Source organism: Mytilus californianus, unplaced genomic scaffold (assembly GCF_021869535.1).
Source record: "Mytilus californianus isolate M0D057914Y unplaced genomic scaffold, xbMytCali1.0.p SCAF_7, whole genome shotgun sequence".
Lineage (NCBI taxonomy): Eukaryota > Metazoa > Mollusca > Bivalvia > Mytilida > Mytilidae > Mytilus > Mytilus californianus.
The window spans coordinates 58,035,226-58,061,874 of record NW_026262723.1 but is presented as its reverse complement, the minus strand read 5'-3'; the positions used below and the strand labels follow the sequence as shown (position 1 = coordinate 58,061,874).

General features: G+C 32.8%; 1 protein-coding gene across 9 annotated transcripts in view; it reads right to left on the bottom strand.

The window, feature by feature from the left end:
• The window catches only part of LOC127708917 (sushi, von Willebrand factor type A, EGF and pentraxin domain-containing protein 1-like), a 271,696-nt gene that overhangs the window by 210,793 nt on the left and 34,254 nt on the right, over positions 1-26,649 (bottom strand). The window contains exons 27-28 of one of the 9 annotated variants that reach the window (XM_052214084.1): positions 25,352-25,453; positions 23,543-23,923 (exon numbers count right to left, since the gene is read on the bottom strand). The exons of 7 other annotated variants lie outside the window; for them this stretch is intronic. In XM_052214084.1, the coding sequence (XP_052070044.1) occupies positions 23,695-23,923; positions 25,352-25,453 (331 nt within the window). In that variant the 3' untranslated portion in view covers positions 23,543-23,694. Of the gene's footprint in view, positions 1-23,542; positions 23,924-25,351; positions 25,454-26,649 lie in introns of those variants that run through there. One more of the 9 variants, XM_052214085.1, reaches the window with a different exon arrangement.

Below are 26,649 nucleotides of genomic sequence, written 5' to 3'. Positions count from 1 at the left end.
TGGAAAACTAGACTGAGCAATAAGAACCCCAACAAAGAACTCATGTGCTCCGGAAGGGTGTTCAGTTTTTGATCCAAATGTGGCACCTGTCGTGTTGCTCAACCAAGTAAAAAAATCAAGTAACAATCGCTTTTTGTAATGTCAAAATCGAGAAAAGGAGGACGTATACGAAGTAATATGTAACACGATCAACCAAATCATAGTTGCAAAACTCAGAACCCTTGATGCAATATCATCCTTGTAAAAATCATGATAAGAGATGGAACCCATGTTTATCGTCATTATACATCACCTACTTTCGATGCTATCTCTATAAAAGACCTTCTTTCATTTAGGCACAGACCGTTGATAATTTATCTCATCGCATAAAAATAAACGCTATATTCAATACTTATTTCAAAATCTTAATCTTTGTACAAAGTGTGTTGGAAATCCCCGTTAACAATACCTATTCTAACCAAAACCAACTTCCGTCTTCCTCATCTCTGTAACAGCTTACCTGTTTGGAATTTTTCAAAACAGTTGTTATTTGAAAAAATGGAAAAATCTATTCTTAAAGATTCCTTAGTAGAAAAAAAGGTCTTGTTGGTATTAGACAATATTCTTTATCATTAACTAGTCACAAATTTGAAATACTTCTTCCTATTTCAAAGATCAGTCTGTTTGTATCATCTCTCAAAATCATTGCACACCTGTTGCGCTAACAGTTTCAGCTACAAACATACGTTCAGAATCTCAATTTTGACGACTTCAACTCTGAACCTCCTAAATGTACCTGTTCAACTTCCCCATTCGTAATAACTGGTGACAACTAATTTTTGCTTATAATCTGTCATTTCTCTATGACAAATATGTTGCCATAAAAAGAAAATATATGTATTAGATAAGGTACTAAAATTTCAATTTGAAATCAAACATTTACTCTCTTGACACTTACTTATGAGGAATCCTGGACAATCATAAGCTTGTTATATGTTCCTTTGGAAATTCGACCGAAGACGAAGATCTGTATTTACAGTCAGCGTTATATTGCTTGGTCTGCCAAATGTTCCACAACGTCTTGTAAAATCGTCCTTTTTATCTCTGCAATCATAGTGCTGCTGAACTTCTTACTCTAGGTGAGATATGAATTAGATGTGATAGTGATGTATTCCTAAGATCTGTTAGTAAGTGGAGTCCATCGTCTCGTGCACATGGTGTCAAATCATAAATACATTTCAAAAGTTTACTGATGATATGGTTGACTATTAAGGAATATCTGTGTTTTAGATGAACACGGAATTGTTCCAGTTGTCGCATCTACACTCCCGTCCTCTTTTTCCCCGATTATGGCACCACCAAACAAAACTTCATTAAAATGTTTATTTTCTGTAAATTAACTGTTTATAGAATGAAGAATTATTCGAAACGCTAAAGTTTTTCTACCAAAGGCATAGACGTATTTGGCACAGCTTTTTGGAATTTCCTAATTTTAATACTTCAACTTTGCATTTGATTTGGCCGCCCATTAATTTCGATTTGAGCGCCACTGATGAGTCTCATGAAGACGAAACATGTCTATGCCGTATACAATCATAAAAAGATATCTTCGATGAGTTTTGATAAAAATTAGGTCTACGCCACTTTTAATGAATGTTTCGGCTCTGAGAGTATCATCATCCCCGTAGTCAGAACTTTTATGTCGGCATGAAATATCCTTGATATGTTCAATTGCTGCAAATTTCCTTTTTATTTAATGTTGAATTATTCGAAACACTAAGGTTTTTCTACGCCAGGCTAAATTGCATTATCCGTATTTTGGACAACCTTTCATTTCGGTTTGTAACGCTTGTCAACTTTGTATCTGATTTGGCCTTCTAACTATTTTTAATTGACTACCACTGGTGAGTCTTATATCGTTAAAAGTTATAATCCCTTAGTCCTGGTATTTTTATAATGTTTTTTACGGGTTTAAAAAGACTAATCATCAATTTGCTATTATATGATGCATACTCACCTAATATGACTCCTAAACGTATATTAACAAGAGTGCGACGACGTGTTAAGCGGAGTATGATCTGGTAACCATTCTGGTGCACCTGGGATCACTCCAAGTGTTTAGCGGGATTTATGTTGCTAAGTGTTTTTTTATTCTGTGTAGGGTTTTGTATACTTTTGTTGTTGTTTTCGAAGATTTTATTTGGCCATGGTATTGTCTCTTTTTTTTCTAATTATATTTTTGATTGTGCCTTGGTATAGTGTCTTATGCCAATTTTGCTTATCTTCTCTACCTACAGATTGAACAATTTTGCTCAATTCTGTTTCATAGATAGACTGACCAACGAAGATGCATATATCTTGTTTTAAGATAGAACAAAGCATAATATCATTAAAACCACTCTGATTGAAACAAATTCTCTGAAACCAACATCAAGATGCTTGATTTTGTTTGACAACGTCCACTTCTGGAAATTATCCCTGTTGATTGGTGTTACTGCTTAACTGTAGAAATCTTACTAAAGTCTTTTGAAGCGATGATGGTTTTATATCAAACAACTAGATTGTATTGGTATAATTTAGAATACAAATCTTTAGCAATATATTTCATATTCTTGTGTTTGTCGTATTTAAACTGTTTTTGCTATCTTCATTTAAAAGAACAATTATAAACAGCGTGAATACTTACAAAAAAGAATTAGTAAAACTTAATACAATTACGCTTTATCTTAAATAGTAATTCACGTTTTTATACTAAAGAAACTACAATAATTAAATTGTAATCAGTTGGAAGTGACAAATGATATTTTCAAAATTATACTACGTGTTTACATTTTGTCCTGGATAATTTTCTGTTAGAGGAATAAATCTTTGTTTTAACGATTTGGGTACGATATAATCTAAGTGTGTGTTACTATAATAAACTCATCATCGATACCACGATTAAAATTTTGCACGCCAGACGCGTAAATAGTAAGTGCTAAAATCGTGGAACACAACCGAGTTAATTGAAAATGCTGGATTCTGACATATATCCCTGAGTATAATATCTGCTGGAAATCATGGAAATTATGTGAAAGCGGTCATGACATCAACAGTATTTAAGGTGTCATCCATAATTGTCAACCATTTTCCAAAGTGTACAAAACATACGTTAAATTTTCAGATTTAAACCAGATAAGTCCGAAGAAACGGCGTAGTGATATTTAACCTATGGATACCAATATGAATGCTATTTCAAGTGAAACACCAAGTATTGGCGTGAACAATAGCTTGAATGGTACCATTGACATAGATGACTGTTACGGGTGCGGATTTTCAATCTGGACATAAACCACAAAAAATCTTTACTTTGAATATTCAGCGTATCAGTACCTTATAAAATAACAATTACAAATAATATAAATAGCATAAGATACAATAGATGTGACACATACATATTATTATCACTTATAAAGAATTTGCATAACAATTTTTATGTATTACTATATCACGGTGTATTTTCAGAACGCTTGCTTTCCGATTACCGCCCAGTATCACAGCCCAATGGGTGTACTTGCGTGTTTTGTAAAGAGATTACCTAGTTATAAACATATAAGAAGGTTAACCACAACCACAATTATGCTGAAAGTAAAGCTATATATTGTCTTTTTGAAGACATTTTGGTTAGCGACGTTCTTCGATGCAAAATTTCGTCCTGAACATGCATGAAATATTTGTCACTAGACGTTCAGCAACCAACAATCAATCAATTGTTGGAAAAAATATTTAGAGTATATCATAAAGACTATATGGATAAAAAGGTCCTTATATCTCGTAGAAGGGGGCACTTACTATTTACGAGTGATAGGTCACTATTTTAAGCTCCCTGATATATATATTAATTATATGTTAAGGTCGAGAAATTCATATGAAAAATATGACACCCTTACCATAAAGGATTGAAGCCCTCCCCCGCCTTAGATAACACAGATATGTCGGTAGTCTTGAAACATTACGTAATGCAAAGATTTTCTACAATGAAACATGTGTGTACATGCTTAATTGCTAGTACTATATTTGACTGAACTTTCAACCCTTAAATCTTAAAGTAAGCGTTTCCTAAATTTCAAAGTAAGCGTTACACATCGTTTTCAGAAATAAACGGTGAATAAAAACAATAACATCATTTGTGATCTTATGATTTTTATAAAACTGATATATCAACCCTATTTGAATACAACTGCTTTGAGAAAGTTTAGTAAACTTTGGTGAGAGTTTTTGAATTTAGAAATGTTTGGCTATAAGGTCTGTTTTACAAGACAATACAGTTCTATTGTAAACGAAATCACATTTATTTAACATTCTACGAAACAGTAAAATTATGAAACTGGATACCTGGATATTCATTTTGTTCCGTCAACTTCAATTTCATTCAAGAATATTGGTAATTCATTATTGCTTTGGCTATTGTAGCAACCTACCTTTTTATCCTCTCTGTGATTTTCTTTTACAAAATCGTTAAGTAAGCGTTTTAGGAATCGGAAAGCAAGCGTTACTGTCGATATAATCGGAACGCAAGCGTTCTGAATATACAACGTGTATGTGTTTACAACAGATCATCTTTAAGAATAGTCAACAAGACAATTTAAACTCTACCAATATGGTCAGTAATAATTTAACTATTCAAACTACAGTTACATTTAAGTTTGTATTTCATGAAGTTTTACAAAAGGGGGATAACTCTTCCGGGTAGATATTTCAGTACTTCATATCATACTATTCTTATATCATATATCAATATATGTCAATGTAATATAACTGTAATCAATACATAAATTAATAAAACCAGACTCTACTACTATGACCACAATGGTATGATAACTAGTTTAACAGAATCAGTCAACCTATTTTACAATCAGTTGTCAATTAGATTTGGATTAGAAAATAATTTGACACTAAAGATAATAGACCGAGAGATTGAGACATCAATGGAAGATGCAAAATGCAAAAAGGCATGGGTAGGATGAGGAAATAATGGAAAGTATAAGTTAAGGGCTCGTTTTTTCTATATATGTTGTGATGTTAATGTTGACTCAAGCATATATTCTCAAACAAATATAAACAATTGTTACAGAAATACGTGGATTTTATCAAAACTGAAATGTATGATTAGTTCAAGGTGAAAGAAATGTGCGCTAACTCAACAGTTTCAAACAAACAAATGCGATCAAAAAAAACCTTGGTGGTTCGAAACATTGACTGAATTGTATTGATGATAAAACTGATGCCTCGTTCACACGTACATTTAATTCGAATTGAATTCGAATCGAATGCGAATCGAATTCGCTAATCGCGTTCACACACTATTCTTTTTTAATTCGAATTGATTCCAATTGGCTAGATCGCATTATCCAATTCGCATTAGAAATGCGTTTTTGTTAATACGAATTAAAAGTTAACGTCGTAAGGACAGTAAAGCGAATTTGACGCGCATTGCAATTCGAATTAGAAATTACGTTTGGACGTCAAACGTTTCGAATGCGAATTAAACTAATTCGAATTAGTTAATGCGAATCGAATTCGAATTACGTGTGAACGCAGCATGAGAATGGAAACGGGGAATGATCTATATTGCGACGAGTAAGAAGAAAAGATCACCTGGGCAACCAAAATTTGAATACGACATATATATTTATTTGTACACAGGAGGACATTTCTTGATAAAGAAGCATAAACGCTTATACAGAAAAAACCAGCAGGAGAATATTGTCACGTTACAATATTGTAATAGTCGACAGTCTTGGAAAGAAATTGCAAAAATTGGTGTCGGCCAAGAAAGACATAAACGCATTCTGGTGTAAATAGGATGGTACAACAAGTAACAATCTGTCGGATATACTTAAAGTGTGACAAAACATTTTTCCGATTTATTAAATCTGCCGGGTAATAATACAAGTTTTAGTGAAACACAAAATGTACGTTTTAAACGAAAACGATGGGTCATGTTTAAATTAATAACAATAGCCTAGATAGACTAATGTGTGCTCCCCGATCGATAAAAAAACAACAAAGAGCGTGGAATCGCAAACTTCCCGAGGAAGTATTTAAACAGGGAGGCGAAAGATACCAAAGGGACATTAAAGCTCATAAGCCGAAAATAGACTGGCAACGCCATGGCAAAAATAAAAGAAAAAGACCAAAAGATAAACAGCAGAATACAAAACACAAAATTGAAAACTAAAGACTATGTGCTCCAGAAGGGTAAGCAAGAACATCTTCTTCTGCATGAAGTGCTTACAGCCGCGATCCTGTGTATAACTGTTTTTATAGCATTAATGCAAGTTATGTACAAAACTTGATGTAATATTTCAAACAACCGATTAGTATTTTGGGAAGAGAAACACAGTGTTTTAAAAGACGAACAGAACAGGTTTCGTAGAGGCCGAAGCACAATTGATCATAGCAATTAGCTTTATCGCCTAGAATTCATTTTTATTTTTAATTCAGTCAATGTATTGGCATAAACAGTTTCAAAATTCCGTAATATGGATGAAATAAGCCTTATTTTCGGTTGTTCTACTGTTACCTGTTGAAAATAGATTTGTTTTCGGACCACCTTACAATCTGTTCTTAATGGGAGACTTGAAATTTACTCCCAATAAGTTTTCAGTTTCGAAATAGTCAAATCATGTTGTACGGGAGGCAATTCCTGATATGCATCTCATTATATAGGAAAACATTGGTGTGTGGCATAAAACTGTCGTGCGAAAACGCACACAAGGAAACGTAAATTCCGATGTTTTCACAATAGTTTTCCTCAACAATAAAGCTATGTTTCAGCAATTTACCTTGTATGTTAAATCTTGAAGAACGTCACTGGTTAATGCATGCATTTGAAAGATGAAGTTTACAGACAAAGCTTAACTCGGTGATATTTATTAATACATTTTCATTGACTTTAAATATTATCTTTACCATTTTATAATTAGTGCTCGTAATAATCATATCCATACTCAAAGCCATTGATATACCAACGAATGATTAGAAAGCAAGAATATCCGGAATTTGTCCGTCACTGGTCACAAAACATTCTAAAATATAATTAATCTCCTGTTGGTAGCACAGTAGCATTTCCTAAGACATAGGGATAATGGAAGACTTCTTAGAATTTTCGCCACTCTAACCTAGAACCTACATACACAGTTAACTAAAGTACTTTCATTTTAATATTCAGAAATACATTTGAATGTGTATGATGACCGTTTTCTTTTTCTAATATCTTTATAAACATAAAGCCACTAGTGTTTGTAGGTCTTTTATCATGCAGTGAGTACAAAATTAAATCATTTTCACCTGTATTTTAAATTATTTCATTTTTCTATACCTGATTCGTCCCTCAGCTTGGAAAAATATGTTCAGTAAATCCAGTATTTTTTGTCAAATCACAGTGTTCAGATACATTGACCTAAGTAGGATACACGAAAGAGCAACCTATTGCAGCAAGGCGAAAACTGTAAAGACGATGTCAATTATTGAGTGCAGAAAATTAAAACGAATATTTACATACATTGCATTCAATGACTATAAGAAAGCTTATGACTATATTAACAGTCTACTCACATTCACCAAATTAAAAGACCATACTCATCGAGCTCTGATCTGTATACAATGATTATGTAGTTGTGCGCGCTTGTGAATGGATATTAATCAGACCGATTTTCGGTACATTGTGGATTAAATTAAGGATGTTTACTACCTCCCTTGATGTTTAATTTTAAAAATAAGGATTTCGCCATATTGGTAGCGATATAGATGGAGACAAATTGGGATTATGTTATTCGCAGATGATGATTCTAGCCATTCCCCCTACTGATCTTCAGTTAATCTTTACTCTATTTTCTCTATTCACTTGGTTATTTTAATCATATGATGATTACCATTTCAGTTTCAACAGTGGAAACTTATACTTATCTAGGATTATTTTTTTTTTATTTCGGATGATTTAGACTAGTGACTGAAAACTAACATGACCAGTTGTGTCTTTGATATCAACACATGCATTACCGACGACATTTGAGGCAGAATCATACCTAAAGGTCAACAATTAACAGCTCGTACACCAAATGTGCATGTGCAGTAGCCCTATCCGTATTGAGATCGGACGATATGAGAATTTATGAGTACAACACATAACTTGTTTTTGCTTTCGGAATTCCATTGCGGACGATGAGCATGTTCTTTTAAATTGGCCTATTTATGACGATATTAGAGACAGTTGTTTTTATATATAAAATTATGATGGATTCGATAAATTTTCTAGCCAAAATAAATTATCTGCAATTCTAGGTGGATTTAGCAATATCCGTTTGTGTGCCAAAACCTACAGACATATTTAGATAGACGTCGTAGATTTCATATACATGAAGATTTTTTTTTTCTTTAACGGTTTTAAGTCGTTTGTTTCTTATGTGTAAATAATCATCTCTCGTAATTATATATGACTGTCTTTCATATTTGTAATTGATTTAAATGGATGTCTATGAGGAAACCATGCAAAATCCAAAAAAAATTATGAAAGGGGTGGTGGAGATTTCAGCTGATTTTGGGTTCCTAACAAAGTATTAAGTACATCTAATAGACCCATGGTTGAAAAATGACAATATAGAGCAAATACAGTAAATACAGAGTAATTCTATTTTGGTACCAAATTCGCGTGAAATATTGATGAAAATGGACATTTTTTTTATTTTTTTTATTTAATTGCTCAAAGTATAACATGCCAAATCTTTTTGTTTTGCCTTAAAATTTAGATTTTGAACTAAAATTAAATGCAAGTTGAATCTTATTTCAACTTTCATTTTTGTTTATATTTCTATTGAAAAAAAGTGTTTTTCTCAAATTTGAATGTAGCCTGCACTTCATATGTCCATAAATCCTCAAAAGTCACTCAATTTGAAACAATATTTTGTCAAATGTTATGGTTCACTATAAACTAAAATTCCTCAACTGGAATTCCATTGCAAATTAATTTTAGCTTTTTGAACAAGGATAAAAAAATAGAAAAAAAATATACCTGCAATTATCTCCCTTTGTACAACTCTCCAAATACAAGGTAGATTTAATGTTTAAAATAGGAGGGAAATGAACAAATGAGCAGAAGAACATGGATAATTATAATGGCTGAGAAAGGAGAAAGGTGTATTTTTGATGATAACTGTGTATCAGACAACTTAGTTATTTTAAAAGAATGTAAGAAAGAAACCACAAATCATATAAGATTTTTCAAATGTGGCACAGACATTCCTATTCCAGAATCATTGTTGATTCTCAATCGTGCAGGTCTAGGCCTCAGACTGTCAAACTTTTCAAAATGCATATGCCAAAAACATAGACAAGAGTTTGGTCTGCAGTGGACAAGAAGAAAAAGAACATGTTGCCATCCACTCCATGACCTTTCGAAATCTTCAAGAGTGGCAAAGGGAGTTAACTTTATCCAAAGCAGAGAGATCTGGGTCAAGTTTAACTTGAATGTTTCAGTTGGTTCTGGTAAGATTATTTCAAAATTAATGATAGGAAAGGCAAAATGACACCATAAAAATAGATCAAGAAATTCATATATAATATATACAGAGAAAAAACACTGTCCATTTATCTTGGGAAAAAAGGGGGGAATTTTTTGTGGTATTGGGCTCTTTTGCCTTGTTACATATTTGCAATGGGTCTGTTCCCGCTGAGTTCGTTCGCAATTAGAGTCCATTCGCTACTTTTATTAAAAAAATATGAACAAACTTATTAAGATATATGTACATGTATCATGTTTATATTGTTGGGTGGGTCTTTTCACCACCGAACACCACCGCACTCCACCGAACACCGCCGAACACCCAAAAAAACCATCAACCACTGAGAAAATCAGTGATTTTATACAATAAAACGGTAAAATCAATTACATTACGTCTAATTAAACAAATTTTTAGATGTTTATATGCATCATTTTTCTGTTAAAGTCGATTATCAATATAATCCATATAAAGAAAAACGTCTCCGGATTCATCACTATCTTTCCGGATTACATTGTGTGTGTATAAGAATCATTTGACATCAATTACTGATGAAGGATATTAGTTACCCGAAATATTCAACATTTGTTCATGTCTCTTTTCTTGTTATTGGTACAACTTTTTTATAAAAGAAGAAAAAAAATGAAGAAAAAAAATATTTGAGGTGTCCAGTGGTGGTTTGCAGAGTTGTAGTGTTATAGACTCTCCTTTTCTGTTCGATGTAGATATTTGTTCTCTTAACCTTATTATTTGTTGAATTAATAACTTAAATATTATATTTAGGTCACATTTATAACAATAAGAGTTAAAAAAAAAAATTTTGGGGTGTTCGGTGGTGTTCGGCGGTGTTCGGTGGTGAAAAGACCTACCGTATATTGTTTGTGTATTTATACGACTGTTATTGTTTATAATAATAAAATATTGCTTGTATGCTATATGCCCTCAATGGTCCCTAATTTGACGTATAAAAATATTCTATTCTATTCTATATGGTAATAAATATAAATTCACGATATTCACAAAAACACATGTAAATATTAAAAATAGTATCAAGTCGTTCCGTCCCCAAGTCTTAAGGGCATACGATACAGTTACAGGGGAGGTAATGACGTTTCTAACGTAAAATGTTATTTTCGCGACGTCAAACTGTGACATATCGGGAAAAGATGCATTTTTCGACTGATTTTTATCATTCAAACTTATTTAACTTGAAAACGAGTTCATGGACCCCTCGTTTTTAAAATGACATTTGGTTTAATTACGTATGAAGATTATTTGTACCAATTTTCATAAAAAAGTCAATAATGCAATTTTTTTTATTTTGATAAATATACAGCATAAAATGACGTTTTTTTCTAAATTCATGAACATTTGATAAACATGATTAATTTCTAAGAGAAAAATACACAAATTTATAGGATACTTATATAGAATATATATTACAAATAATTTAACAAAAAACAGCTTGTGTTTATCTTTTAAAACAAAAAAGTTATGTAATTCTTTCTAAAGGAAAAATACGTAAACAAATCCAAATTTTGAACAAATATCTGAAATTTCGACCTCATTTTACACAAAAAGTAGCACATGAAGGTATATTTTTTATTACATATTTGATTTAATCAGGTAAAAAATAGCCTTTATGCAAATTTTCATCAAAATTTCAATATGGGTTCAAAACTGTATCGTATGCCCTTAACAATTATTAACCTTTGCTAACATTGCTAATTGAATTACTCGTTTTCTATCATTTGCAATTCTGATTTTCCCGTTTCACTTCCAAAAAAAATCTTTTCTTCATATTACCTAATTTGTCTGGCAGCTTTTTTGGTTGATTTGAATTCAAATATTTTATTATAAATGAGTATTAATTTCTATATGAAATCTTTTAAATTATGTCTCCATCTTATGAAAATCAAATATTCAAATAATAATTTTATGTCTCCATCGTATGAAAATTAAATATTCAAATAAATGTCTCCATCTTATGAAAACTCAATATTTAAATAAATGTCTCCATTTAGTATGCCCCATTTATGGGCATTATGTTTTCTGGTCTGTGCGTCCATTTGTTTGTCTGTCCGTTCGTCCGCCTGTCCTGCTTCAGGTTAAAGTTTTTCGTCAAGGTAGTTTTTGATGAAGTTGAGCGCCATCTGCATGGTTTTCTCATAGATGTCCATTTAATGAATGTGTGTTGTACTTGTTTGTAAAAGGGGAGATGTTAATAACATATTGAAAGGTATTGTATTGTATTGTATTGTACCTTAACACTACAAGACTGATTAAACTTATTGATAGATTTCAAAACGAGGATGTAATGTTACGGATTAAGTCTCAAAGAGATTTACTATTATTATAATAACAAATACGCAATTACGTAAGAATAATATATTAAATTTTCCAAATTCATCATTGGTTTGTTACACTTGTATTCAGAAACGAACGGATAATGGTAAGTAATAAAAAAAAATCATTTATAATCGTATGGTCCTTTGCAATAAACTTTAATTTTTCGAAATACTAAGAAGAATCTACCCAGAAATAGATTACCTTAGCTGTATGTGGCAAAACCTTCAGAATTCCGGGTCCTCTATGCAGTCAACTATGTTGGCTTTTTTTTACTTGTTTGAATCTTGCGTCACTGATTAGTGTTTAGTAGACGAAAACGCGCATCTGGCGTACAGATGTTTAATTCTGGTATCTATGATGAATTATGAAATACATAGAAATGCAGATAAATAAAATTGAGAATGGAAATGGGGAATGTGTCAAAGAGACAACAACCCGACCATAGAACAGACAACAGCAGAAGGTCACCAACAGGTCTTCAATGCAGCGAGAAATTCCAGAACTCGGAGGCGTCCTTCAGCTGGCCCCTAAACAAATATATATACTAGTTCAGTGATAATGAACGCCATACTAAACTCCAAATTGTACACAAGAAACTAAAATTAAAAATAATACAAGACTAACAAAGGCTAGAGGCTCCTGACTTGGGACAGGCGCAAAAATGCGGCGGGGTTAAACATGTTTATGAGATCTCAACCCTCCCCCTATACCTCTAGCCAATGTAGAAAAGTAAACGCATAACAATACGCACATTAAAATTCAGTTCAAGAGAAGTCCGAGTCTGATGTCAGAAGATGTAACCAAAGAAAATTAACAAAATGACAATAATACATAAATAACAACAGACTACTAGCAGTTAACTGACATGCCAGCTCCAGACTTCAATTAAACTGATTGAAAGATTATGTCTTCATCATATGAATATCAGGCACAATCCTTCCCGTTAGGGGTTTAGTATCAAATTTTGCTATCTTATAGAGAGAAAAGTAATGTTTAAATGTTAATTCTGGTTGTATGTTTTCAAAATTTTTTTTTTTTAAAATGCCGTATTTTTGTAAAAAAAATTTGGCTTCCTGAATTTGTTTGCTTTGATTCGGGATTAACATAAGATTCCATTGGTGCAGTTTGGTGGTTTCTATTAAGAATTCAAAAGTAAAATGAAGGAAATTTATTCTGAAGTTTTTCTATGTCTGATTTTTATTTTGTTTCTTCAGAGGTCCATTCCATGGCGTTTGCTATTGATTATTCCGTTATATGGTGCTACAGAATATGGATTATTCACATTTTGTGGAGGAATATCAGGCAGCACAACAACTACTTCTACTACCAAGTACAAGTACAGTTACAAGTTCAACTGCTACTACTGCACCATTCAGTTCAAGTACAATGACAAGTGCAACTTATTCAATCTCACCAACAAGTACAAGAACATTTACAAGTCCAACTTCTAATACTGCATCATCCAGTTCAAGTACAGTGACAAGTGCACCTTATTTACTCCAACCATCAAGTACAAATACAATAAAAAGTGCAACTTATTTAATCGCACCATCAAGTACCAAAACAATGACAAGTGTAACTTATTTAATCGCACCATCAAGTACAAGTACAATGGCAAGTGCAACTTATTTAATCGCACCATCAAGTACAAGTACAATTGCAAGTGCAACTTATTTAATTGCACCATCAAGTACAAATACAATGACAAGTGCAACTTATTTAATTGCACCATCAAGTACAAATACAACGACAAGTGCAACTTATTTAATCGCACCATCAAGTACCAGTACAATGGCAAGTGCAACTTATTTAATAGCACCATCAAGTACAAGTACAGTTTCAAGTCCAACTTCTTTTACTGCATTATCAACTACAAGTACAGTTACAAGTGCAACTTATTCAACCTCAACACCAGTTACAAGTTCAGTTATAAGTTCTACTCCTACAACTTCTATCATAACTCCGTTCTCTTGTACAACACATGGTGCGTCAAATTCAACTGGTGATAAGAGAAAAGACGAGGAAAATGATTCCGGTAAACTTTTATGATTTTTCTTAATAAAGTTAGAACATGTTAATAGAAATATACTCATTTTGTATTGCCGCATAAAAAAAAAGATCTTGTTAAAACAAATAAACGTGGAATTTTATTCAGACTAGTGACAATTATTTTCCCCATCAGTCAGATAGCAGATGCCAAATAGGAATATTTATTCCAAAATGGACATGAAAAGGATAGTTAAGTAAATGTGAAAGAAAACATTATTACAATTTAATAGCTTAAAGATTAAGTGTCTTCGTGATTATAGGCAGTTAAACCAATTGCCTTATTAGCAAAAATACAAGCAAAATATATCGAATTTTAACCGAGCGTTAGCGAGGGATAAAATTAACGAATATCACGGCCCAGGCCATGTGTAAATTTACAACAAATCTATGGCTTTCATGAATTATTTCGATTCTAATAGGACAAATACGGTCATTAAAAAACTGAAGCGAGGGTGGGTATGCCGTGTGTGTGGCTGTTCTTATTTACTCCCTGTTAGATAAAGCTAAAACATTCTAATAAATCTGTAGCTTGCATGAATTATTTCGTAAACAACCGCTAGAAAAAATGTGCTTAATTCTTTTAATTCTCAAACCCAACATTTGCCATTTTCAATTTACATGTTTTTCTCGTAAGCTACCGGCAAATCCAAAGTTGACATTTCGTAACTAAGGAACCGCCATGTTGACTTGCTGAAATCAGTAAATATGCGAATAATGCAATAAAATAGAAAATAAAACAACACCAACCTCAAAAATCCATTTTAATGTAATATTATACGAATTTCGATGGTTCACATAACGGAAAAACCTTCAGCTTTAGCGTTTTCATTTGTATGACGTCATGTTTTGAAGTGACTTAAATGCGCCAAAAGCATTAATGGACTTTCGCGGAATTTTATTTTATTTTGATTTTGTAGATTTCTCCGAGCTCTTGTGCATTAATTAGGTCTTTCCACTTTTCCGTGGAAAGATCTATTGGTTTTCTTCTGAGATTTTATTTTTTTCTTCCGCCACATTTTGTTCTTGCGTAGTATTGTGGTTTCGCAAGATGTCACTTAGATTTTTCTCATATGATATCGAACATTTATTGCGCTTTTTAAACTGACCCTGTTAAACTGTACACTTTACGTTGTAAGAGTTATCTCCCCGAACACTGTTTTTCTTGTGTCCACTACTACTTTGCAACCGTAAAAGATTACGACTAATTTATTTTACCATCTTCAAGATGATGAGTCGGTTTGCACCAAAGTACTCCGGAGTCTCCATATGAGAGTTATTTCCCCTTATGCATTTGATATAAGTGATATGCATATAAACTCATAAACCGTAAGCCGTATAAACCTAGAGTCGCTTTATTGAAAGTCCTTTGGTCCCAACTTAGAAAATTAGGTCAAGGTCAAAGGTCAAGGTCATGTTCTAAATTTTGACATTCACTTCAAACTGCTTTTACTCAGAAAAAAGTTAGGGGTAAAATTTTAAAAAATGTGAGCAAAATGTTAGTCACGACATTATTTAAGTCGAGAGTATTTGTCGAAATGATACGCGTAGTATTTTGGGGGTTTTCATGCCACTGAAATGGAAAAATGAATAAATTAACTAATTATAGCTTCAAACTTTACAGCTCTCATGATGCGTACATGCAATTTATCTTTGTAAATCATCCAATGCCCACAACTTCCCATCTAGCCCCCCCCCCCCTTTTTTTTTTAGAAATCCCATTTCCATTTCTATTTTATTATAAAAATGCTAATCCTTCTTTTTTTTAGGAATTAATTTCTTTCTGAAATACAAATCTATTCCTGCAAAATAAAATCTGCTCCAAATCACGTACATGTATTTCTAAAAAAATTAATCGATAAACGTTTTGTTAGAGTATACTATAACACCAGCATTATTTTTGTGTGCATGCAATGCATGAGTCGACCAGTGGTCAGCGCTCGGACAATAGTTTACCTGTCAAATAAATCGAGAAAATATATTTTCCGTTAGCAGTATAAATCACGTGCAGTCCGCTTGACGTTCCAATCTGGATTGAGAAATTAAAATCAATGGCGTAGAAATCCCTCAAAAGTTCGTAAATAGTAATAAAATCCTAGAATCAAATTTCTAAGCATGCATTAAAAAACAAATCTGTGTTCCCGTAAATATATGTACGAAAAAAGCATGCATGATCCGACATCAATGACCTGTAAATGAAAGAAAATTTAAATCCGTTAGCTGACAATCTTTATACACAGGTCTGGTCTTGACGACAATCCCTCTGCAACTAAATTTTAAAAACAGTCTGTCTGTGTATATCAATCAGCTTGGTGACGTCACAATCACACCAACCATCCGGTGCGGCGCGTGCTACCTAAAATAAAATAGGGGTTTTCCCCTTTTCGAAAAGAATTAAAATGTGCACGCACAGGGTTAAATACAAAAGATCCATGCAGGTAAGGTCCGATGTCCTTTAATTATAAAATTGAAAACAATGCACTCACAATAAGTAAATAACACACAAGTACTGGGAAGCCTTATGAAAAAAAGAGAACATTTATAAAGGAAAATGCAAGGATACTTTTTGTAAGTGTGTTTAAATCCTTGCATGTTCCTACAAATGTCATAATTTGAATATAAATAAACATGTTGCAAGGACCCGTTTTCGCGGTTCCTAGAGCCTAGGTCCCAAGTGTTTAAACACGGGAACTAGGCTCTCAATTCCTTTTTCGCGTATTCCTTAAGCCTAGGTCCCAAGTGTTTAAATACGGGAACTAGGCTCTCTATTCCTTTTTCGCGTATTCCTTAAGCCTAGGTCCCAAGTGTTTAAACACGGCCACTAGGCTCTCAATTCCCTTTTCGCGTATTCCGTAAGCCTAGGTCCCAAGTGTTTAAACACGGCCACTAGGCTCTCAATTCCTTTTTCGCGTATTCCTAGAGGCTAGGTCTCACGTGTTTAAACACGGCCACTAGGCTCTCAATTCCTTTTTCGCGTATTCCTAGAGGCTAGGTCTCACGTGTTGAAACACGGCCACTAGGCTCTCAATTCCTTGTTTGCGTATTCCTAGAGGCTAGGTCTCACGTGTTTAAACACGGGCACTAGACTCTCAATTTCCTTTTCGCGTTGTCCGAGTGGTTGGGCCCCATGTGTTTAACCAACCAACCAACCAACCAACCAACCAACCTACCTACCTACCAACCAACCATTACATGCATGTTTCGGTCCTTTGTGTTTAATACGCGTCCAAGATCTCATTTGTTTCGTGTTTGCTTGTTTCAAGCGACCCTATCTCACGTGTGTAATAAGTCAATCAATCAATCAATCAATCAATCAATTAATCCATCCATCAATCAATCAATCAATCAATCAATCAATCAAACAATCAATCAATCAGTCAATCAATCATGTTTCGGAGGGGAAAGACCGTTAACAATTGTTTTTAAAACAATTGATTTATATTTCTTTTTGTTATGCATCCGGATAAGAATAAAAGCTCTGTAGTCTTTTTTCAATTGCAATTTTTAAAACAATAAAATCGGCGTAGCATTTAAAATAGGTTCCAATACATGTGGATTTACGAGGGAGGTATATTGTAACATCCATTATTATGTATATCTCTGAGTCTGCGCTAAGTATAGATCTATCGAGAATTTTATCACGGTGTTGTTTACAAAGCGAAAGAAGCACGTCATATTAGAATTTTGTTTTTATTCTGTTATTGTTTTAGCATGTTCCCCCAACTTTTGGTATTGTCTGGTCTGAAGCATATCTAACATGTCTAATGAAGGTTACGTTCATGCTCAAGTCGCTATATACGTTTGTTTGTTTTTGTTTTTACGATGGCAGTCCTTTTTTTCAGATTTAACTATAATAATAGTTCCAGTTATTACTGTAACATTATTACTTGTTACAATTATAGTGACATCGGTAGTCTTGCTGAATTACAGAAAACATGTCAGGTAGGTGTTTATTCGCAAAGTACATTACGCGCTCATTTGTTCTTTAGTATATTATTAAGAGAACAAATTCTCCATTGAGTATTAAACATGGACCACATATGATCAACATAAGAAATATTACAGTGTAGAAGTTAAATTTTCAACACCAAAATTAGGACATGTTTTCTTGATTATCATTTTTATATTTAACAGTTTTTATTATAAACAAGAACACAAAACAAATTTTAAGTGCAAATGACATGGCATCAAAACTTGGAGATCATATGACAGACATAAAAGAAAACATGACCGAAAGGAGAGGGAAAGCCTATAACGTAAAAAAACACAAAAAAACAACAAAAGGGACACAGAAAACTCAAGAATTGGCAATATAAAACAAACGAAGTAATTACTAGATGGATGCCAAAGGAAAATATCTTCGATGATCCAAAACCAAGTCGAAAGTTTAAAAGTGAAAAGTGATAATCAAAAACAGATACTATTTTCCTTTTCTTCCAAATCAGTTATTTGTACTGATAATTTGTTTTACTTTTGATATTCTTATTATCAAGTCACATATTTATAGAATAACTAATCGAAGAATTCAAATAGAGAAAAATATTCAACGAGTGACCGAACAACACATTAATTCACGAATGCGCGTAGCGCATGAGTTAATTATTAGTGTTGTTCAGTCACGAGTTGAATATTTTTCGATATTTGAATTCTTTGATAAACCATCGACCTTAGAAAACTGACAACCCTAGTCAATTAAGATTGGAGTCGAGCGCACCTGCCACATGCGGGTTCAAACTCACAACTTCAGTGTTTGCTAGTGATAGAGTAGTTTGACTTCTTAGACCAGTCGACCACCGAAGCACCTGCCTGTTATTCAGTAATTATGGTTAAATTGAATTGTTATAAATTTCACGTTTTCATGTAAGAACCTTTTATAGCTCAATATACGATATGTTTTTTTGTTTTTTTTCTCTTTGTTGAAGGACGTACGTATAAGGTATAAAATTGTATAGTATTCACATGTTTGATGACAAAATGGACTTCATTCATTCGGAGACAAATACAGAAGAAGATACGTCTGTATTTTTTAAGACTTCATATTTAGGATTGAAAAACAGTTCCAAAGCCAGAATCACAATAGATGTGGACAGAAAACTCATTATAAAAACATTCGAACACACAGTAAACAATGGTTTAGACGAGCAAAAGTTAAATCGCTAGCATTAAAAAATATAATCAGTGTTTTATATATTCATTTTGATTCATTGATAAATGTGATTTATGATGAATTTGTTTGATTATGCTATCAAAACTGTGTTGCAACATTATACTTTAAAGTCTCTTTTCTATATTTATATCTATTATTTATACTATTTACCTGTATTAATAGCGCAAATGAAATGTGTTATTTTGGCGAAGATGAACTATTGATTGTGGCGCAAATGAAATATTTTTTTGCGCAAATGAAATGCCAATTGGCGCAAAAAGCAAAGTACCGATTAAAACATCAGGAAAAACTGATACAACACCAACAGATTAGATACATGAAAATGTTGGACCCGTATTTAAAAAAAATCAGGCAAGTACATTATCTACCTATATCACTTACATATACCATCTTAAAACTAAGGGAGCTACCATTTGATTTTTATGGGGGTGCTAGGATGAAAAATTTTGTCCTGCATTTATTTTTAGTTGTAATCTCTGTCCTGCCGTTTTATTTTTCACTCTATTCGGGCCTGCCTTTTTTTATTAGTTTATCCTTACTTTTGTTTACATAAAATGTCATCCTGCCTTTTTTTTGACAAGCTGCTCATCCTGCCTTTTTTTTTTACTCAAAACTCCTGTCCTGCCTTTTTGCTTTCAAATTAATTTCATCAGTCAGGTCATTTGAAACTGAGCTGATTTCATTCGTACGGGAACTAGCAGCAAACAATTCCAACGTACAAACAATATTTATTGAAATGAACTTTAAAACAGATTGACTAAGTCTTTCACCGCAGATTACTACACAAACTCAACTACAGTATGCTATCCTAAAAGAAAATCTGAACTGGCTCTTAACCTTTCCTACAAACCGTACATACACTTGTTTCCTAGATGGACAATCATCTTACATTGCACTAATCACCTCAAGTGTACCTCAAGTTCGTTTTGGTGTCCATTCTTATCTTAAGTTTTATACTAAAAAGTAGCCAAAACAAGCGCGGGAAGAAAGGAAACTTTACAATGATAGTCATAAATACAGCCGAATCATTCTATATATATTTTTTTCTTAATATCAGTTTAGATATATTTACCAGTATATTAGATATTATTATAATTCCAATAATTACCGTTAGTGTTTATCGATTACCAAGGAAATTGAATTTCTTCGTCAGTCTTTAATATTTGTAAAACTGGGTTAGTGCAAACGAAGACAACACTGATAACGTAAGGAAAAAAAATCATCAAAAATCTTAGGCTTATAATAAGTTACGCAAGACGCGCGGAAACGTATTGAGAAAAAAACCAAAAGAATATGTTCATTGTCAATAACAATTGATTAAATACACACTAACAATCTGAAAGGTTGTAATATGCAGCCTACACAACGGTAAAACCCAAATGGATACGTCTAAACATCAAGTACCTTATATGAGTATTGGTGCCGTCCAAAAATTCTATACTGTTTTAAGAGGGTGGTAAAGGGTTATTTTCGTGCAACGTGTTTTGCAAATTTTTATTTCACGTGCAGCCGTGAAAAAGGTTCGTTATTCACCGTGTTTCGTGAAATCGGTAAAAGATCAACGTGCAAGAAATTTTTAATTGTTCGTTCATCGTGAAATGGCAATTTTATTTCGCGTTCTTCCGTGCAGATACCCCCCTTTACGCCCCTCTTTTAAGGTTTGGAGAATTGAGCGTTTTTAACATAAGATATGATAAAGGAGATCTGCACAATCTGAGTTACATCTCTTTCAATATGGGCCACTTGTTTGCCTGAAAATCGGACAATTTCGTTCTATTAGTATAATAGAAATGTCCCATCAGAATATTTGACATCTACATTTCTAATAAACTAAGAATATTTTCAGATAATAGAATAATCTACAAAACGATCATGACCGAAACTATTTGTGCTGCTTTGCTGTAAAAAGGTGGGTTTCCGTCAAGTCAAACGCACAGAACTTGCTGTAATACAAACGAATTCTTCATAATCAAAATATTAAAGAGAGGCGAAAGATACCAAAGAGATATTCAAACTCATAAGTCGAAAACAAACTCAAATAGCCATGGCAAAATCGAAAAATCGACAAAACGACAAACAACACTACACAAAACAACATGGAAGACTAAAGCCTAAGCAATACAAACGCAACAAAAAACCAGGGGTGATTTCAGATGCTCCGGAAGGGTAAGCACATCCTCCACTAGTGTTAACCGTCGTGTTGTTCATGCAAGCACAAACCCGGTGATAAGTCTTAAGCGGTAGGTCACATTGAAAGAAAAGAGGACGGGATTGTAGTTACGAAAATTAGAACATATCCGTCGCCATCTGTGAAATATATTCCATAGCGGTCAACCACTAAACTTCATAAATAATGCAAGATTGTCTTGAGTAATAGATTCTAGGTGCTGGAGTTGTGTATCTGTTTATCTTACTTTAGTTTCCCCGTTATCTGTCTTCGTGCTATTATGTTTCTTTCGGTATTATGACTTTTGACGTGACTCGATATTTGAACATCACGCTATAGGGTATAATTACTTTTGGCGTTCCTGGTGTAGGTGGATCCTGATGAGCGATTCGGACACAAGTGGCTTTTACAGTGTTGTTTATATTTTGTTTACCCTTGCATTTATATTTACTTAATTTTTACTTCATCTAGAATGTGTATATAGTATATACGGTATGCATAATCAACGACAAAACTTTTTTTGTTGACGTCATTATCGGTACACTTTGCTATATACTACATCTTTTTTGTTTGCGTCCTTGTTGGATTGGTTTGTGTGTTTGCTTGGGTTTTTTGGTCAGTTGTGTTGTGTTTCTGTGATTTATGTTTGCACAGTTTTGGCTGCTGGATCCCAGTTGTTGTCACATTGACCAATTGTGTGTGTTTGGGATGCTCACCCATTTTTTTCAATATAACGGAACTATAAAACACTGTCATACAAGTGAGTGTTTTAGCTAGTTATAAAACCAGGGATATCTCACAATTTCGTTCGTAAAAATGCCTGTACCAAGATAGGTTTTTTTTTTATTGTTTTCCTTTTGACAATTGTTTTTTACTTGTATAGTTGATTGATTAAGTTTGTTTTTGTCAGTTTTTTTTTACTTCCTCTTTTGAATTTGCCTTAGAGTTCGGCATTTTTTGTCATACTTTTTTTCAGACAAGTATATCTGTCGCTAGTTTGACTAAAACTTATATTCATGTTAAGGTTGTACTCCAGCAGAAAACACTTAAAAATGTAGATGGTCGCCTCAAAAGTAGACAATGTCAGCTCTCTCCAAAATCGCAGTTCAACTATTCCAGACTCACCTTGTTAACCTTACAACATGATAATTTTTCAATATTTACCAATATCAAAATGTAGGAAGACATCTTCTGTAAATTTAAATCCGTGTTTCTTGCATCAGCTTGTCATTATTACAAAGTTTTTTCTTACATTTAATTAGTTTTTTTTTCACTTCATTTTTTGTGTTGCATGAACTTGTTTTTAATTCACTAACCCTCATCGTTCAAACATCTGAATATATACACATTGTCAACCTATTTCGATGTAAATTGTTTTATTTTGAAATAAAATGCTAAGGCTATCTAGGGTCCACGTGAAATATTTTGTAGACTATAGATATAAGAAGATGTGGTATGAGTGCCAATGAGATAACTCTCCATCCAAGTCAAAATTTATAAAAGTAAACCGATATAGGTCAAAGTTCGGTCTTCAACACGGAGCCTTGGCTCACACCGAACAGCAAGCTTTAAAGGGCCCCAAAAATTACTAGTGTAAAACCATTCAAACGGGGAAAAATATGTATGTTAAGCAAAATAAAGGTACATGTAATTCTAAAACTTACTATTTTCTATAATCTATTATCTCTCTCTACGAAGAAGGTAATCTGATTATTTAATGAAAGTAGACCGATTTAGATTTCTAATATACAGAAAGAATTTTTTTTTTTTCATTTGAGACATTTAAGAAACCTTTCACAATCTTTTATAAAATTTTAATCACTAAAATAACAGTTTAACAAATTCCACATTGAAGTACAAACTTTGAATCAACGTTGAACTGTGGTTGACTTTATTTTAACTTACTAAAGTTTGACTCGGATAAAATGTGCTTAACATGTTATGTTAACGTTAATGCTTAGAATACATTATTTCATTTAGAACGGAAAAGGAATGACTGTTTCTGTATAAAAAAAAACACCATCAAAGACGTCATATACCATATCAAGTTAATAAATTGGAATTTTGTTATATTGCCATGCTTTTATTTACCCTTCTTCCACTTATGATCTTTGGTTGCCATCCTGGTAATTTGTTATTTTATCCACTTTTTAGTAGTCAATGAAAATAGCTTTGCGGAGTATTAGATTTTTGTATGTCACCTTGTTTAAAAAAAAAATGCCTCGAGTGAATGTTTTTTCATGTAAAAAAAATCTTAAAACATTAAAACGGCAATCATAGTAGTGACAGATGTAGTCTTGTTTAAACATTTTATTTACCATTTGAAAACAAAAATATGTAACATAAACGACTAATGATGTCCAGCAACACGAAGAAGAATTATTTTTAAACGAAATGTTCAGACGAACTATTATTTTGATATCAGCTGATGTAATATCGTTTTATTATCAACAATCAACTTCAATGCTATTCATAGGTTCTGGTGTCCAACATTCTCTCCGCTGAATTGGCCGCCAATGTTCATCCTCCGATAGATTCGAAATCTGTTTTGCCTCGCCGTGCCTCGGTTTTGTTGGGGATAAAGAATAGCTAACGGGAGGCAGAGAGCTTATTCCTAACGTGATTGTGTCAAATTCAAATCCATCATTACTAAAGTAGCTACTTTGAATAGTTGTTCTAAAATAAAAACAATTACAACAGTTAAAGATGTATATTTGATAATTTTGTAAAAGAAAAGAATGATATTGAGCGAAGTATGCTAAACGTGTGATTTTATTTATCTTCATCAGGTACAGTGGAGATCAGAAGTTTGGAGGCGATATTATAAAATATGTGGGAGATATAAGTTGTATATTGATGTAATAACTAAAAACAGCAGCTTGAAAAAATTCTATATACCATATCAATTTATGTACCTCTATGACAATATAAGATGTATTACGTTGGCCGTTTATTTTTTATCCAAATAAATTTTTAGACTCTTTTGTGTACAGCAGAACATTGATTTTATCATTTCTACTACGATATGATATCTCTACTTGTGGACTGCAAATCCTTAAGTAATTCGGCACTGGAATGAAAATACGGATATCGTTTTATTGAAATTTGCTGTTGAGAAAAGTTTTGTAAATGATTTAAGGATCTCCCTCATGCATGTATCTTATTCTTCGTTCGTATTTGGCTATACATTTGTCCTATTTTCATTCCCTTAGGTTTTTAATATTTGTATTCAAGTTGGATTTTCAAATATTTTGGTTCGACCATCACTGTAGAAACATTAATTGTCAAAATGCGCATTAGGTGTAGAAAAAGGGGTACCGTTAATTTTATTTCTACATATCAGAAATGAGATTTGAAGATTGAAAAGTTTAAGGCGGCTTCAATTTTCTAATGCTTCCTCTTACGACAAACCTGTTAAGGTACATCAAAATATTAATTATCTTCTGATATACTAATATGTATCTTACACCGATACCGCATGAACTACAAAAGGAGATAGACGGGTGCGTCTTAATCGATTTAATTCAAAATTTCGATATCATGACAATATTGATTGTACCATCCACGACTGCCACTATCTATTAGAGTCAACAAATAAACAAATATATGTGGAATCGAAATATTTTTACGTGTTGCAACTGAACAAGAAGATACCATGATGAGTTTATTTCCAACCACTGGGTCGATGCCACTGCTGGATGAGGTGTCCTCTCCGAGGATCTCATCAGAACAATAGTCGGCACCTCTGTATTGACATGAATTATCATTGATATGGGTATAATTATAGATTAACTGTTTACAAAACTTTGAATTTTTCGAAAAAGCAAGGATTTCTACACCCGAAATTTATTACCATAGACCTATTTTTTTCGAAATAGTACGGATTTCTACACCAGGAATATATTCCCTTAGATGTATTTGGCAAATCTTCTGGAATTTTGGGTTACTGTATGCTCTTCAATTTCGTACTTTTGTTTGCCTTTTTAACTTTTTTATTCAAGCGTCACTGATGAGTCTTTTGTAGATGAAACGCGAGTTTGACGTACACAATTTTTAACATGGTATCTATTATGAGTTTATGTTCATAATCGTTTGAATACTTACATTGTTTTAGAGTTCATTCGAGGCTTGCCAACTTTATCACAGTTACCTTTCAATTTTTTGCTTTCATTCTGTTCAAATCTCTTTTTATAGGATTTGAAAATTCTATAAATAGAAAATGTTACATCCTTGAATATATATGAAACTTATGTGGAAAAATAGTTCTATGTTGGATTTTGTCAAATACAACGCACTTATTTTTTTGTATTCCTGTCTTTCATTTTTGCTTATGTGCTTTGTCCATATGCCATTTTGTTTTTCTTTGTTGCCATATTTGTTTGTTTTTATAGTGATTAAGATAATAACGCAATGTTGACTGCTGTACCCCTATTTTTGACATTTTTACCTATTATGTCTATTTGTTTTGTTCACGCATTGTTGTCAATATAATGAAATTTTATGCGACTGTCATATAAGTGAGAGGTTTAGCTAGCTATAAAACCAGGTTTAATCCACCATTTTCTACATAAGGAAATGTCTGTACCAAGTCAGAAATATGACAGTTGTTTTCCATTCGTTTGATGTGATTTTGCCATTTGATAAGGGACTTTTCATTTCGAATTTTCCTTGGACTTCGGTATTTTTGTTATTTTACTTTTTTTTAAATTGCTAAAACAATTGATAACATTAATTTGAACTGAACTGATGTCGTGTGTGGTTTTCTTCTTTTAACTGATTTTGGGCATTTAGGTTAATAAAAAGTGTTAAAATGAACTCCATATCTTTTATCAACAAAATACTTTATTCAAGACATATATGAAAAACGACCATCTTTTTGTCTAGAATGTTCAATTAATGAAAACTCAATTATCAGAGGAGCGGCACATGTGGGATTATGATAGAGTTATAATGTCGCTAGTAACTGTTAAAAAGGTATTAACCCGATTTTCGTCCTTACGCCACATGTTTTGGAATAACCTTCATTGAGACCAATGGTTTGAAATACATTTGAGAGTATAAATACAAAAAAGGATTGTTTAAAAACGTAGATATTGTAACAATAAAGCAATTGATTATAGCAACCATTGAACTTGTAAAATGTGGAATCCGAAATTTGACAAAACTACAACAAATGTAAAATTTATCAAAATATTATAGAAGAAGCGGTTAGTGCTGAAAATTTGACTACAGGACGAGTGATATTTATCTTTGATATGAATAGATAGATGGAATCATTGAATAATCTAAACTCTTCTTGAAAATATTGAAACATATAAATGTTGTTCTCAACAAACACAATAGTTCTGTAAGCTAGAGCGTAAGTTCCAAATGCAATTTAGATTGGCTAGGTACAACCTATT